Here is a 16896-nt window from a genome sequence, read left to right as displayed (position 1 = left end):
GTACTTATCCTCTTGTTTAGTTGTACATCTGGTCTTCCACATCTCTTTCTGTCCTTGTTAGAGCCAGTTGTCCTTTGTCTTTGAAGACTGTAGTGTACACCTTTGAATGAAATCTTCAGTTTTTTTGGCAATTTCAAGCATTGTATAGCCTTCATTCCTCAAAACAATGATTGACTGACGAGTTTCTAGAGAAAGCTGTTTCTTTTTTGCCATTTTTGACCTAATATTGACCTTAAGACATGCCAGTCTATTGCATACTGTGACAACTCAAAAACAAACACAAAGACAATTTTAAGCTTCATTTAACGAACCAAATAGCTTTCAACTGTGTTTGATATAATGGCAAGTGATTTTCTAGTACCAAATTAGCAATTTATCATGATTCCTCAAGGATAAGGTGTTGGAGTGATGGCTGCTGGAAATGGGGCCTGTCTAGGTTTGATCAAAAATGACTTTTTTCAAATAGTGATGGTGCTGTTTTTTACATCAGTAATGTCCTGACTATACTTTGTGATCAGTTGAATGCCACTTTGGTGAATTAAAGTACCAATTTCCTACCGAAACAAAAAAATCTGTACATTATTCCAAACTTTTGGCCATCAGTGTACATACAATTTGTAGTGTTCATTGTCAGTAGATAAATTAACCCTGTAAATCCTGACATACATGAAAGAATTGTCAGAAAATTCTAATTTTTGGAACTTAAACTGTTTTAGTACCATTAGACAAACTATTAATTTTTTTGTAGGACATTTGTTATTTAAGTTTTTTATTAGCCCATACATGCTACAGTGGTAAATCTTGTGATATTATCAGAGGACTCCCTGGGCTTTTTAGATATACAACATTTTTGAGAGTTTGGCCATGACAACTTTCTCTCCTTTGTCTATAAATATGAATTGAAATGTATAACAGTTCAATTCAGCACATCAAATACAATATGGATAAAATATTCTTCAACAATAATTTTTTTTTATCATATGTATTTAATGCACCAAACACTATATCGACATTTAAAAAAGGAAAATTGTAAATAAATTTCGCTGGGTCTCAGGAACTTATGGTAAGATGACATCATAATGGCATCATAATAGCTTGTAATGTAAAATTCTTTATAATGACAGAGCAGGCAGAATATTTGAAAATACACAAAAATATTAGTTCACACTTTAAATATATCTTATAAAAAGCATATGTCAGAATTTTCAAAGCTCTGTGATTTTTTTTGTGGTGGGCATGAATGGAATGTAATGGTGATTGAGAGATATTCCTCAAAAGCCTGTTGTATCATATTGATACATGGATTATGATTTGCTTTTTCAATAAAATAATATGCACATTTTTAACCAAGCACAAGTTGCTTATATTCAGCAAATACTCATTTTAAAATATCAGTAACAATATAATCATTACTGTCACTTTTACTTTATTAAAATCAGCAAAGATTTCACTTAAAAAAATGAGTGCATGCAACACAAAAGCGGACATTTTTGGAAAACAAAATTAAATATATTTTTAAATCAAGAAATGCCCAGAAACGTCCACAAGGTGGCAGCAGACATCTAGTACAGTGCAGATAACAGGATTTTCGGCAAAATTTTGATTATGTTAATGATGCACAGGCTTTAGAACATAGCATATCAAATTTGATACAGGTGGCGTTATAGGATTAAATAAACTAATGAGAGTGTGAAAAATGTTTAACGAGACTTGAAGAAACATCCATATATTCTAAAAAGTCTTCAACAGGATTTCCAGACATTTCAGTAACTAAAAAAGTTAAAGGTGCTGTAAGCAATTTTAGCCGTTCTAGAATTTCCACAAGCTAAGATGTTGGATTAGCCACACCCCCTCTTTCCAAAACCCTGTATTTCAAAGATACCAAATGAGCTTTTGAGACCGACATCGAGCAGGAGCTGTTGTCAAAAATAACAGCAGCAAAATAGCGCCCTCAACTGACAACTGTTATGAGCAACATGGCATAAAAATGGCATTAAGCCTCAATAATTCACTGCAACTACAATACCATGAGAACACGCAAAATGATTGACTGCCAGAAAGAGTCAGAGACCGCAGCCCACAGACACATTTTTGTTTGCTGTTTACAGAGTCTAATGTTGTCACAGAGAGATATCTCACAACAATTATTTTATTAATATCTTTCAGGGAGTAGGACATTTGTTTTGCACACCTTTCCATGAAAAAAATCACATAGAGCAGTTTTAAATGACAAGATAGTCAAAGTGTGTATTTTCACTTGGTAGACACTAGAGAACAGTCACGTTTGTCTGCGGAGGTAAACATAGCAACAGTAAGCCGCTTGAGCACTTCCGTTCCGTTAGTAGTCGCTAACGGGTAGTATGTTGACAAAACATGACAAGTCCTTTCATTATAACTTTATTTTAAATTTGCATATGAAAAAAACTACATAAAACAAAAGTCTTATTTGCGTAAAAAAGTCGACCCCTTTTTCTTTGCAAAAAAAGAGGAGAAATTGAGAAACGAGGGTGGGAAGATCTGATAATATTAAGCAGTCTTCAAGTTACATAATGAATATGAACTATGTGGATTTAATCCCACATTCCAGATGACGTGTCAAATTTTCAAAATAAATGAATTAAAAATAAGACGTACTTGCCACAGACATATTATTTGATCCCTTTGAAGTGGTTTCAGGAGAAAACAAATTTGCATGCAGGAAGTTCTTTAGCTGCTCAAGTCTTGCCAGCTGCCTCTGTCAAAATATATTCCCTCAGATGTAAACACTATTCAGAGCACTTCAGAACATCATGTGTAGGGGCTGATATCCAAAAGCAATTTTAGGGCTCCAAGTAACCCGTCAATCGGATGAAACCAGCCTAAAATCACACCTAAACAGCATGAGGCAAATCCACACAAGCTCATGTGGTGTGTATATATAGTGGGTTATAAGTTTTGATCTTATTCCTTACAGAAACTCTCCAGGGGAAGGGTTGTGTGCAGTTTAGAGAGTGTTACATCACTTTTCCTATTATAAGTGAAATAGGTCAGAAATCTTCAAACTCCAAAGCTTACATTCAAACAAAACTGGACCCTGCGTGTATTCATGAGAATATTCTAATCAGCACGCTCTTCCTTTAAGCTAAGCCTTTTCTGCACTAACAGCTGCATTGCCACTTAATGCCTGTTTCTTTCAAATAGACTTTGAAGTAATGTGGATTTCTGTCCAATTGTGAACCCTACAGTTTTCGAAATTGACGTTTGCAGCAGTCGATCAGCAAATTCTCACTGGTATAAAAAGCTGCTCTACAAAACTGTGCGGTTACAGTAAGTAGAAAGTAAAATCGAATGGCATAAACATCAAACGATGCCATCTCAGCTGCTTCCCAAGCCAATAATCGAATGGCTGTGAGATTCAGTAACAGTGAAAAGTAGGCTTCCATTGACTGATTGAGTGATTGTCAGGCCCCAGAAGGGACATCGATTGACTCCAGTCAATGCAGATTTAACCACTGCAAAGAGACTATCATGTTTTGCAGTTTGATCTTTTTACCACTTTCTACCTCAAAAAATATCAATAGTGCAGTACACACTCTGTAAAAGAACTGCGAGTAACTAATGTGTACATTACAGCGACAGTCTGTAAGCTTCTAAAATACCTTGAAAATATGCTTGAAAACATATGGTGGAATAATCGTACTGTAGATGAATGAGAAAGCAATGTGGCTCTGTATTGTTGTGGCATTTATCATTATTACAAATTGTCAGTGGCAGAAATGGACTACTGCCTAAACAAAATATTAAACTAAGTGGCATCTGGAAGCAAATAATGCTAGACCTTTCCTTATTAACCATTTTTTCAACTTTTAACCAACTGGTTCCAAGTCAGTCGCCCGAACGTTCACACAGGTGTCCTAGCAGAGTAACCACATGTGTAGTTCTACTCATGAACACATGTTCCACTAACGTTTGACAACCAGAAACTGTCCTATACCAGAAAATGTTCCATATTTGTGAACAATGCATTTATTCTTTTAGCATTTAAATCCAACAAACATTTTTTGTGAAATGTTTTGCTTGAAAAGTATGCACAATCTTATAGCACAATGTATAGTAATGCAAAGACGCTCATATATTTTCTAGTGTGGCTTAAATTTCCAAGATAACCATTTTGCTTTTTTGTACGTGCTGTATCCGGATAGCTCTGATTATACTCTGTCTGCTATAAAAAGGGCTTTAGGACAGTTCTGTGACTGGCCCTCTCTCTAGAGGTGACAGAAGATATGTCTACTGCTAGACAATTCTGTTGATGCAATTGTTTTTCCACTGCCGTATCACCTCTACTGCACTGGACCAATGGTGCAGAAAGGTGACTTATTCTTGGGCTCTGTGCAAACAGACTTGGCAGTAGCAAACCGATAACAAAAAAGTTCTCCCAGAACAAAGCTGGACAGAGAGAGTACCACACTCTACCAGGGCATAATAGATATACATACCGTTATCATGCAACTTTAAATTTAACATTAAACAAATAATGTATAACAAATTAGCTTTGAATTGTGTTATAGAAAACTTATGAGTTATAGCACACCTTTGAATTCAAATTATTCCTAATTAATACCAGATTGTTAAATAGCTTTTGTCTACAAGTGTTTATGAGTAGTTAACAAATGGAAATGGACGTGAACTTTTTTTTTTTTTTACATTAATACTTTAGGTTAAAATTATATTTGTATAAGGGACAGTTTTGCAACTGTTTTTATGCAACTGTTCAACTCTATTTAAGTTTTTTCAATTTTCAATTTGGGATGTGACTAATTTTAAAAGTGCAATTATTCCAAGTAATCTCTCATTTAAAATTAGAAAGAAAATTGCTGTTTTAAGTAGATATAGATGCAATTTAGCACACAGCAGGACAGTTTAAAATAAGTGCTTTTGAAGCTAATTAGAATTTGACCTTCAAGTTTCTTTATGCAATTTGTGTCTATATACACTCACTAAGCACTTTATTAGGAACACTATGCTCTTAATTAAGTGCCAGACATGGTCTTCTGCTGTTGTAGGCCATCTGACATTCTGAGATGCTTCTGCTCACCACAATTGTACAGAGGGGTTATCTAAATTACTGTAGCCTTTCTGTCAGCTCAAACCAGTCTGGCCATTCTCCATTGACTTCTCTCATCAACAAGGTGTTTTCGCCCACAGAACTGCCGCTCGCTGGATGTTTTTTTGTTTTTGGCACCATTCTGAGTAAACTCTAGAGACTGTTGTGCGTGAAAATCCCAGGAGGTCAATAGTTACAGAAATACTCAAACCAGCCTGTCTGGCACCAACAATCATGCTATGGTCGAAATCACTGAGATAATTTTTTTTTCCCCATTCTGATGGCTGATGTGAACATAAACTGAAGCTCCTGACCCGTATCTGCATGATTTTATTCATTGCTCTGCTGCCACACGATTGGATGATTATATAATCGCATGAATAAGTAGGTGTCCAGGTGTACCTAATAAGGTGCTCCGTGAGTGTAAATTTAGAACAATAATGAAAATAACTGTTAGAATCAATAGAAAAAAATCGTCACACTGCAGGACAGTAAATTGATATCATAATCAAGTTACAACTGATTTTTTTTTTTATGGTATGAGAGACAAAAATATAACTTCTTACAATTTACGTCTTGGCTTAGGTTCCAATCAAGTTCAGTAGGTGTGTCCTACTGAATTTCCTGTCTAAAAATAATCAAGGAAACTTTGAAGACAATTATTTTCATTTTTATTTTCTACTAATCAAATTTTGTGTCATTACGTCATCTTTTAAGACAATAGATTTCTTTGATATAATGCTATATTCTTTTTTTATTTTATTTTAACAAACTAATAATTCATTTAATGAGATTCTTCAATTGCTATTCAACACATCTGCTATATTATCATATTCCGCTCAAAACCTGAATAATTGAAATTGTCGATAACTGATAATAAAAAAATAATTTTTCTTCATAATTTCAGATGTACTTTATATTTATTACTTTTTTATGTACCCGTACAGAAATTTTCATGTGTGGCCATAAATGAACATACAGTAGAGTTCTTTAAAGGTGCACTCAATAATTCTTTCCTCATTAAAAAAGTTGTAATCCTTAAGAATTTAATTGTAATTTTGAAATGTATGTATAATATCATGAGCTCTCACATGTGATGAAGAATCCAGTTATATCAGTAATTTTATAAAAGCTGTTTTAATCTACATGCAGAGGGTCCCCTCATGGAGGCTGCCATGTTAGAATCACATGACCAACTGAATACTACTCACTTAATCTCAGTATCCGCTTTGTTAATGAACACTTTAACTCATGGGTTGCATTAATTATGGCTCATTGTGAATAGTGAATTTCTACAATGGCATCTGCAACTAAAAACTATTGCATCAGTGTAAGTCCAAAACAACATACATCAAAAAGCTACTGAATGCACCTTTAACTTTTGGCATTTTTAGCACTGTGGATTACTAAAAAATTCTTGTTAAAACATTTTTCACACTCTAAATGTTTTACATTTGTCTACTAAGGATGTCTAACAGTGTATGTATATGGATCACAGAATGTTTATGTCTTTTTTTTTTTTTAAGTCATGAAAATTTCCACCACAGTGTAAATTATGTATTTTGTTTAATACAATTCTGTGGTGGAAATGACAGAGATGGAAATGATATTTGTAAAATTTTTGGAAAAAAATTGGACGCTCCTTTGTCTTGCTAAGGTTCATTTTAATAGCTAACATTTTATGCATTCTAAATTATATTTTCTCACTTTCTGCTTAATTTAGCAAAATTACAGCTTGATTGGTGCCCAATAAAAATACTCAGCTCACAAAGGACATGAAATCGACCAAACTGAAGAAATACCCATATATATAATTATAGTCCATAAATGTGGGCATATATGTTCATATTTCTAATTCCACTATTTGTTTGTGACATTTAATCTAAAGTATATGGTTTTTCACTTTACAATGTAAAATATCCATACATGTGATATCTAGGAATTCATAGAAATATGTCATATACTGTATGTTATAGGGACCCATACATGTGATGTGTTGGAATTTATAAAAACATATGTGCCATATATGTTGTAAAATATGTAAAATATATATAAAAATATGCAGTTTTTGTAGTATTTTGAAACATAAGTGGCATACGTATATAGGGTTGGGAGAGTTACTTTTGAAATGTATTCCACTACAGATTACAGAATACATGCTGTAAAATGTAATTTGTAACATATTCCGTTAGATTACTCAAGGTCAGTAACGTATTCTAAATACTTTGGATTACTTCTTCAGCACTGGTAGATTTTTTCACTTGTTTTGACTATAAAAACTCTGCCAGTACAGTAAGACAAAATACACATGTTAAAAATACATTCTCTGAAAAACTGAAATATCTTATGCAGTGTTGTTTCTAAAACAAGATCAAATCTAATTGATCTTGTTTTAAGGATTTTTAGATATTTTTACAGGAAAACAATACAAAAATTATTATCAAGAATACGATTCTTGCCCTAATATCAAAGGTCTTACTAGAAGAAAAGAAATTATGATCCCACATGAATTTTCTTGATAAAAAAATATGATTGTGCCTGGTAACGTGCATGTAAAATGGCTAGAAATAGCATTTTAGCTTAGCGTAAAGATGACAATTTACACAAGGTTTATTTCTATTTCTTCTGCTCCAAACTTACTTCAAACGTACTTCTCTGTCTGCTCGTATGAATGTAACACATCATAAGAAAGTGTTTCACTGCTGTTCAAATGCACTTTGGATCGCATCATTTATATGTATAAATGTTTTCCATCTGAAAGGACTAAATATTTAATGAAACAAATGACAATAAAATGCAAAGTAATCTCTTCAGTAATCAAAATACTTTTTGAATGTAACTGTAATCTAATTACCAATGATTTAAATTGTAACTGTAGTGGAATACAGTTACTTATATTTTGTATTTTAAATACGTAATCCCGTTACATGTATTCCGTTACTCCCCAACACTGTACGTATACAAGTATAGTTTTGTACATAAATATTACGTATCAGATTTCTGTATTGGAAGGAACAGTGAAAAACATGAAAAGAATGACAGGAAAATATGTATGTGTATGTGTTCATTGTCTTAGTTCACAGTGGTAAGGCTTATTTCTACAGTAAGCACTCCTCCATCAAACAGAAGGGATCACATACTGAGAAAAGGAGGCCATTACGTCCTGGGACCGTGTAACTCAGTCACCCCCTGCAGGTCCCCATTAGGATCACTGGTGCAGCATACTGTGCTATCAATAACATCTGCACACACACGCACTCACACACTCACTGCACCATTCAGCCGTGTCTGTTACATCTGCCCAAACAGTCTGTGTGCTGGCGGGTGAGTGCACAGTCTTGGATCTCAGCCATTCTCGTGCATACCCATCACAACACATAAAAGCATTGGCTCACCATGCCACTGTAATCTATGCTGTGGCTTAGTTTTTTGTTGCTAGAAGATGATCTTTCAAAACACTTAAAGAATGTACATTCACAAACACAGAGTCCAAGACACTTTGATCAGTGTTAAAAGAGAAAATTGTTTGGCAAAAGTGCACCAAAAAAAGCACTAGCTCCTCTGCAGAAAACCTTTGTTTATAAAGGCAGAAACTTCAGACAAACCCATGTCCAGTGCGTTCAGAGGGAACGACAGATCAGAATGTTTGAACCTACAAAATCTCATCATTATGGAAGATCCAGAATGCAAAACATTCAAAGAGAGATAGAGAGAGAGAGAGAGAGAGAGAGAGAGAGAGAGAGAGAGAGAGAGAGAGAGCTGATGGTAATACATACAGTATTTTGGCACTGCTCAAGCTCAGATATTGCAGAGGAGTCTCATCTTCAGGCACTTCGGAAACACAAATTCAGTAAAGAGGCTTTCAGCATTCCAAAGCAACACGCAGAATATTAATCATGGCAATGCCACACGCTCTGCAGACACTAATACATTCCTGCATATCAAACAGTGAAGCTTCGCTAATGAGTTCACAGATATATAGCAAAGAAAGGGCATTATTTATAAAAGTTTCTGCTATTTCTAGAGAGCAAGCAGAGAAAGAGACACTTTCATCCCTGTAAATCCAACCCCCGCCCCAATCCATCCATTCCATTTCACTGCTATCATACCTGTTCCCCCCACCAACCTGAAAACATCCCGAAAACACTCACTTATGTTTACTGAGCTATCTAAATATTGTTTTATATACATTTCCATTTATACAATGATCAATGGAAACATGGGTAAATGCATCACCTTGCAACCCCCACCCCAAATCTAGCCAAATCTATGGTATTATTGATTCATTTTTTGAGGAAGAAATTTTTTGAAATAATAATAATAATAATAAAATAGAAATTATTATTAATAATCATTTCTATTGTATTTACTGCGCTCAGCAGTCTGTTGCCAAATGATAAGTATATTTCCAATTTCAGCAGAGATCTAACAAATCAGAGATAAATTTAATATAATTCTTGCAAAAGGTGTGCTCACAGAATTTTTTATGACTTTTATACCACCAGTAAAAACAATTCTACACATTGTTTTATGAAGAACCATTCAGAACTAACTGCACTGCCTGATTTAAAGGGGTCATGACACGCCTTTTTTTGTTATTTTAAAATGTTCCTTGAGGTTCACTTATAATATTAATAAAGTTTTTTTGCACATAAACAGTAATATATTTGTAAAACATTATCATTTTCCACACTCATTCTGACCAAACAGTCAATCCAAACTTCCTATTTAAAGTTCAGTTTCAGGCTGCAGATGATGTTTAGATCACTCAACATGTTTGCAGACATGGGACAATGGTAATCAGTACATAGATTCAGAATTTATAATGCAAAATATTTATTTTTAAATGGTTGGCAGTATTTGGATGATGCTGGCCATTACTTTGAATCAGAATTATTTCTGCTAATTTCTGATGTAATGTCTGTAACGTCTCAAAACATGAATAACCAACATTCCTGGAATTATAAGAAACAATTTGATTTTTTTTTTTTTTTTTGCATGTTTCTTAGGGGCTACTAGTTACAAATCAAAAAGGGGAATAGAAAATGCACACAGCAGTCACACAGGAGTCTCAGGAGGTTAAACATTACATAACAAGGTAACAGTGCTTGGTTTATTTCGAGCTGGACATGACAGAAGTCATAACTTCCAAGTCAGTGAGATTAATTCAGTAATCGCTCTGTCTGGAGTGTTTTAGATTCACTAAAAAGAACCTACTCATAAGAGCCATTCTTTCAAGATTTGGACTACACAGGTCGCACTGTGCGTGTCGCATTATAGGTGAAAAGAAACCGGCTTGAATGAGTAATTCGTTCAGGAATCGAACTACACTGGTCGCACTTTGTGTTTCAGTAGAGAGGCACCGCTGACGCTAAATAGCGTTTCCGTAAACACTGTCAGAGTATTTTAGTAAAAAAATGACAGACCTAAAAGTCATGAAAATCATACGGTTTTGAATAAGAACTGGTTCTTGGTTCCCATTCCTACTACAGACTTACCCAAACTAATAACTCTAACTACTTCAGACAAATTTGTCCCCAAAATAAGCCTAGTTTACTAACAATACACACTCGAACAATCCAACACTCTGATAATGCAATATTTCTTTACACTTTGTGAAATGGACCAAGTTATTGGATTGGTTATTGCAACCATGGCAATATTGAATTATTGTGGGTAAAGATTACCCTAAAATTTTATTTTGGTGTTTTAAGTCTAATTAAACAACCTCTGACACAGAGGAGTGTAACTGAAGAACACTTCTGTAAAAAAAAATAAAAATAAATAAATAAATAATTTAAATTCACTTCATGATCTGGAGGATGAATGAAGAGATCAGGCACTCCCACCTCTGTAATAAACACGGAGATCTTTAATACATTAAATCTCAGATGTCAGGTGATAATAATTGAAACTCAAACATCGTTTAGAAAACTAATCCCGTCCGAACAGGGCTAAACACTATATTTGCACTTTTTGTGAGTTGCTTTGGAAAGAAAGCAGTAATGTAAACTCAGAAGGCAGAATAGACAATCATCATTGACTGATATAATGTAAAATTTCAGGAAATGTTCTACTTAAATCCAAAGATGTACCCTCTCTTTCAGAATATGCCCCAGAAGAAGTGAGTAATCAAGTGCTTTTGAATGCCGATTCAGAAGCATGGCATCCCTCTGCTAATTGGCAAATTAATGTATAGATACATCAAATTAAACATCAAATTAAAATGTGCTTGGACTGTTATTACAGGCAGTATGTATGCCATTTACAAACTGTTGTTTGAATAATGGTGTTCTTCTGCAGGTCTTATTTTAATTTGATTGCTCAACCAACATCTAAGCTGTAACTTTTAAAATGGGGTTTAATGAGAGTGAAAGTCTAATGTAAGCCTGGCATTTTGATATAAGCCACACTGTTGCCAAAGGCATAAAGGAAAACAAATCAATGATTTTAAGAATTGTTTATTTACAATGTGTCAGTCACCTATAACTACTATAAGCACTATGTCAATATATTAAATTAATAAAATACATTTTAAAAATTATTTTACCAGACGGTGAACTACATAAAATTATAAGAGTATTTAATTCCAAGTTATGTGTCGGCATGCAGTTGTTTGTCAGTCGTTTCTGTCTGTGGTCACTTTAAATGGAGAGTTCAGAAAGATTTTAGTACATTTTTACAAACCTCTATCACACAAACCCTGTAAATAAATCATAAAAGGCAGAAGTAAAGTCTCTGAGACATAACTTATGAACCAGCATGATTCAGTACCTCTATTTATAGCACTGGATCTTTTTTCTTTCTTTCCTTCCTTTCTTCTTCCTTTTTTTTTTTTTTTAGATAAAATACATAATTCATCAATGCTTAAGAGTGCAATATATATGAAGCTGTCAAGGAATTATTGCACTGTTTCAAAATTACAGCAGTGAGCCTCACTGTAAAAATCTACTTTAAAAATCCACTGGTGTGAAACATTTGCAGCTGCTCAAGACAACTTTCATGTTCCTCATGACTGACTTATTAAGTTCACTACATCTATAAGCAAGCAGACATACACACCAGCAGACAAATTTCTTGTCTGTGTGCACCTCATTAGTGGGCTGAAAGCAGCAGGGAAGAGGGTTCTCTCTGCATTCTGGGTGCCTAAACCAAGAGATCAGGATTTGCAGTGGACCATGGTCTCACCAGATGAGTTTTCACAGAGCATAAGCAAACAGTCAGACAGGGTTTATCCATATTTTCTGTCCTAAGGCCTGTCGGAAAGTTGTGCACTACCTTTTGAAATTCGGCAGAAATAACCTTGGTTGTTGTCCCCAAATTACAAGCATAAATCCTGCTGATATCAAACTAGAAGATCAAAGCTCTTTATCTTGAATATATGTAGTTCACAACATCTAACAGGTCAATAACAGTAATATCAACATTGACGTACCAGTGTGATTTGACATAGGTGCACATAACAGAAGAGCAACAGTACTCACTAGCTTGCATCAGCTGTCCTTGGCGGCCAAACACCTGGGAAAAGGTGGTGGGAGTACAGGTAAGCGTGTCCTCCATGGCTGGGATGTCCCACTAGACAAGACTGGTCAGTCTCTGGACGGAGAGCAGAAGAGAAGGTTTCTATCTTCAATCCCCCTTTGAAATCAGTCTGGTAGCTGCTGGTAAAGATTAGCAGAGAGATTTTAGCTCATGACTGAGAGAAATAGCCTTACTTACATGCAAGATAATGAGGGAGTGTGTCTGTGTGTGCTCCGAGGAGAATGAGTGAGATTGTGTGTGAGAAGAGGGAGCATGAGAGCGAGAGAGAGAATCAGAGCAATTATGTCTTGCCTTTCCTGCTGCTGCTCTATGATCATGTGTCAAGGTTGTGCCTCGCTGGCAGTTTTCTCCAGACTGAGAGTGGTAGGGTGGAAGCTTCTGGTCTGGATCTCAGCACACGTTCCCATCCAGTGTGCTCTGTCCTGATGAGTGAGAAGGCTCTAGTCACCCAGGCGCATGGTGGACTGCTGTTTGTTGTGCTCTGATTGGGGTGCGCGTGCCCTCTTCTCTCCTCCCTCTGCCTCAGCTCTACCCCTCCCTTACATTGCTCTCTCTCCCTCACTAACTCGACAATCCATTTCGTAAGAAGCACTGCTACAGGGGAAAGATTATTTGCAACTCTTGCAGCTCTACTTTTAATTCTTCCCCCCATGGAGAAGAGAGATGAGGTTGAAAAAGAAAGTTCTTCTGAGGTAACTTATCCATGGGTGGTAAAAGAACAATGGACGTACAATCAGAGTTCCTAATAAGAGGAATTTAATCAAATCTGTTAATCAATTAATAATGTCTATCATTTATCTATCTATCTATCTATCTATCCATTTATCCACAGTATATATGCATGTATGTATCTGTCTGTCCATCCGTCCATCCATCTAAATAGTATGTATACATGTATGTATCTATCTGTCAGTCTGTCCATCCACCAACCCACCCATCCATCTACAGTATGTATGCATGTATGTATCTCAGTCCATCCATCCATCCATCTATAGTATGCATCTGTCTGTCCGTCTGTCCATCCGTCCATCATTTATCTATCTATCTATGGTATGTATGTATCTGTCTGTCTGTCTGTCCATCCGTCCATCATCTATCTATCTATGGTATGTATCTGTCTGTCTGTCCATCATCTATCTATCTCTAAAACTGAGAGTTACATTATGGTATTTGATTAAAATATACATAATAAGATTATTAATAATAAATATAGATAATATAAGATTTAAAAAAAAAAAAAAACACACACACACTTCTACATACTTTATTTAGATGAGAGGTTATCCACTGCGTTCAACATGTAACCTTTGGCAGGAACAGGGAAACACATCAGCATAAATTTTAAGCAGTTTCTCCATTCACCAAATTTTCCTAAGGAAGTAATGTGTGAGGTCAGTGCAATTGTCGATTGCTCTCCACTGTAATAACAAGAAAGATTTTCAAGCATGGCCATATCCTCTTGTTTTGAAAGGAAACATGGTGGGGGTCAATCTGGTATTATGTAACATCCAGCAACATCAGCTAGTGGTGTGATTGAAAGGTTGACTGTTTAACAAAAGGACAGCCCGCAACACTACAGCACTGAAAGAGGGTGATTTGATAACTTTGGTATCAGCAAAATTGAAGTTATGACATTGGGCATTGTCAGTTTCACAGCTTTCAACTGACAGCCAAGGCAGAAGGCAAGTCGCTAGAGCTCGCTGGAACTAAATCCTCCCCTGTCTAACTGAAGGCTCGCTCAAATCAAATTCTTTTTGAATGTGAACTGGAGACATGCAGATAGTATGCTGTCAGCTGGGAAGGGTAGAGCTGCTCCTCTTATACACTGCCCTGCCTGAACAGATTTCGCTCTTTCTCTCTCTCTCTTGCTCTCTACATCTTCACCGTTCTTCCGTTCCCCTCCTGGAGGCAAAGCAGTATTTGATAACAAGTACATCGACACAAAAATATCCCCAATCCACCCAGTTACACAAAGAAGCAATATTTCAAGAGTACAGAGTGATGGAGTATTATTTTGCAGCAACAAAAAACTGAATTTGGTAGCAGATCTGAGGTTGAAAGAATGGTCCACAAAAAGCAGTTATATAGAATAAGTTGCTCAAGCAGAGCAAGGTCACATTCCTCCTGCGTAGTGTGCATATGCATATCTTAGCTTCACTTCTCCATCCTACTTTATGTAGTGCAGAGACCAACTCAAAAGCTGCATGGGGCTGCATTTTTATTACTAGTGCTATACCACCTTGCACAGCAATCAGGATTAAGTGTGGTGATATTTCATCATGTCAGGCTGAGTATAGCACCATGCTCCTCTCCTCTCCTATACACAGCATGGAGAAAACATAAACCACACCACTGTCCCACAGAGGAATCATAAACAACAGCGCCATGGCATGGGGGAAGCATAAACAAGATGTGATTTCTCAGCTACATAAAGACCTATCCTGTGTATCAGAACAAATTTGCACTCAATTTTCAATTTTTCATTTGAATAGTGGCAAGCCATACACAACGGAAGAGCACTAACAGCTACTAAGACTATTTAGTCAGGTTTAGATTTCCTAGAAGAGATATTCATTTTACTCTAATGGGTTTTTGTTTGATGGTCAGATATGAGATATAAGATAAAACTCTTATCTTGAGAGAGAGAGATCGCACTCTCACTAGGACCAGCGCAATATCACAACTTATACTGGACCTAGGAATATATCAAAAAACGTCTCACTGAACTGGATTAGCCTTATAGTTAGTCTGTAAACACTGAAGACTGACACTGTAAACATTTACGTTTCTTTATTTTTTTAAATGTTCCAATTTTAATGGGAAAAGAATGTAAAAATGCTACAGTAAAAAACTTTAATTGGGTAACAGTTATATGGTAAAAAAAATTATAATACTGTATATTTGTAACAGGTTCAGGTGGGCAAGGAGGAGGTGGGAACCAGCTGAACAGTCAACATAACTTTAATGACATAAAAGAACATAAACAAACATAAACACACAGAGGCCACATGTGGCTCTCTCTCTCTCGAACTGGTGTCCCCAGCTCCTCTTTATCCCTCTCCTGCTGATTGGGCTGATTCAGCACTGGGCGTCCATCGTTACGGCCCAGCCACGCTCTCCTCCCGTCACACTCTTCCACCGCCCGATTCAGGCCGAGGAAACCTCTGGCATCACATACTCCCCTCCCTTCCTACAGGGGAGGTGTTGCCCTTCCGGCAGTCTTTCTGCCGGCAGGTCTTCCCCGCCTCTCTGGAGCCCTGGGAGAGATGAAGGAGAGGGGAGAGGGAAAGAGTGAGGGGGAGAGACATAGAGAGAGAGAGGAGAGAGAGAGAAAGACTTGCTCGCCGGTCCCCAGACACGCCGTCACCTGGTCCTCAGCCACTCCTCCGCCCTCTGGCGGATGACTGCCGCTCCTCTCCTGGCGGCCGACAGCGAGTCCTCTGACCCCTGGCAGACGGAATGGCTCCTCCCCTTCCTGGTGGACGGCAGCTGTTCCTCTGACTCCCAGAGGCCGGCAGCAACTCTGTCCCCTGGCGGACGGCAGCGGCGAGGACTCCATGACAGTGCATCCCTCCTCCTTCCTCCTTGTAACGGGTTTAGGTAAGCAAGGAGGCAGTGGGAACCGGCTGAACAGTCAACATAACTTTAACGACGTAAAAGAACTTAAACAAACATAAACACACACAGCGGCTGCATGTGGCTCTCACTCTCGAACTGGTGTCCCCGGCTCCTCTTTATCCCTCTCCCACTGATTGGGCTGATTCAGCGCTGGGCGTCCATTGTTACTCTGCGGCCACACCCTCCTCCTCGTCACAATATTTAATAAGACAATACATGTAATTTTACAGTAAAATGTTGTAAAATAAAAATATATATTTTTTTTAGATATAGCTAATAGTAAACATGTATATTATGTTTAACAAGAGAAGCATGTACTTTAACAGTAAACTATTTTTAAAATTACAGTGAAAAATAATCAGGCTTTCCCAGATGTTTTACTAGGGCTAGTGATGTCAAAATTACCGGTACTTCGGCATTAAGTCGATACTAAACTCAATTTGGTCCCCATGTGCTCTGTCTAGCTACATATATAACATCTCTTAAAATAATACAGACATTGGCTTTACTCAACCAAAGTGTTGCGCTAACACACCGGCTGCGAGCCACCACAACGCGATAAGGTTGAAAGTTCTACGCAATACGGGACACTTGAGCATGGGAGTCCTCTTCAAGAGTCTCACTGTCAGACCCTTTTTTTCTTCAATACAGGA

At 36.7% G+C, this 16896-nt stretch overlaps 1 protein-coding gene across 5 annotated transcripts in view; it reads right to left on the bottom strand.

Moving 5' to 3' along the window:
* Positions 1-13089, bottom strand: part of LOC127426181 (kazrin-like) — a 243124-nt gene extending 230035 nt beyond the window's left edge. For 2 of the 5 annotated variants that reach the window (XR_007894751.1, XM_051672815.1), the window contains exons 1-2: positions 12917-13083; positions 12568-12744 (exon numbers count right to left, since the gene is read on the bottom strand). Coding sequence is in view for 4 of the 5 variants with exons in the window: in XM_051672815.1 (XP_051528775.1) it covers positions 12568-12643 (76 nt within the window). In the remaining variant the exon portion in view is untranslated. Of the gene's footprint in view, positions 1-12567; positions 12745-12916 lie in introns of all 5 variants that reach the window. The other 3 variants (XM_051672811.1, XM_051672814.1, XM_051672812.1) reach the window with 2 other exon arrangements.
* Positions 13090-16896: the final 3807 nt, after the last annotated feature.

Source organism: Myxocyprinus asiaticus, chromosome 35 (assembly GCF_019703515.2).
Source record: "Myxocyprinus asiaticus isolate MX2 ecotype Aquarium Trade chromosome 35, UBuf_Myxa_2, whole genome shotgun sequence".
Lineage (NCBI taxonomy): Eukaryota > Metazoa > Chordata > Actinopteri > Cypriniformes > Catostomidae > Myxocyprinus > Myxocyprinus asiaticus.
Note: the sequence above shows the minus strand (reverse complement) of the source record. Positions and strands in the feature narration are given on the sequence as shown.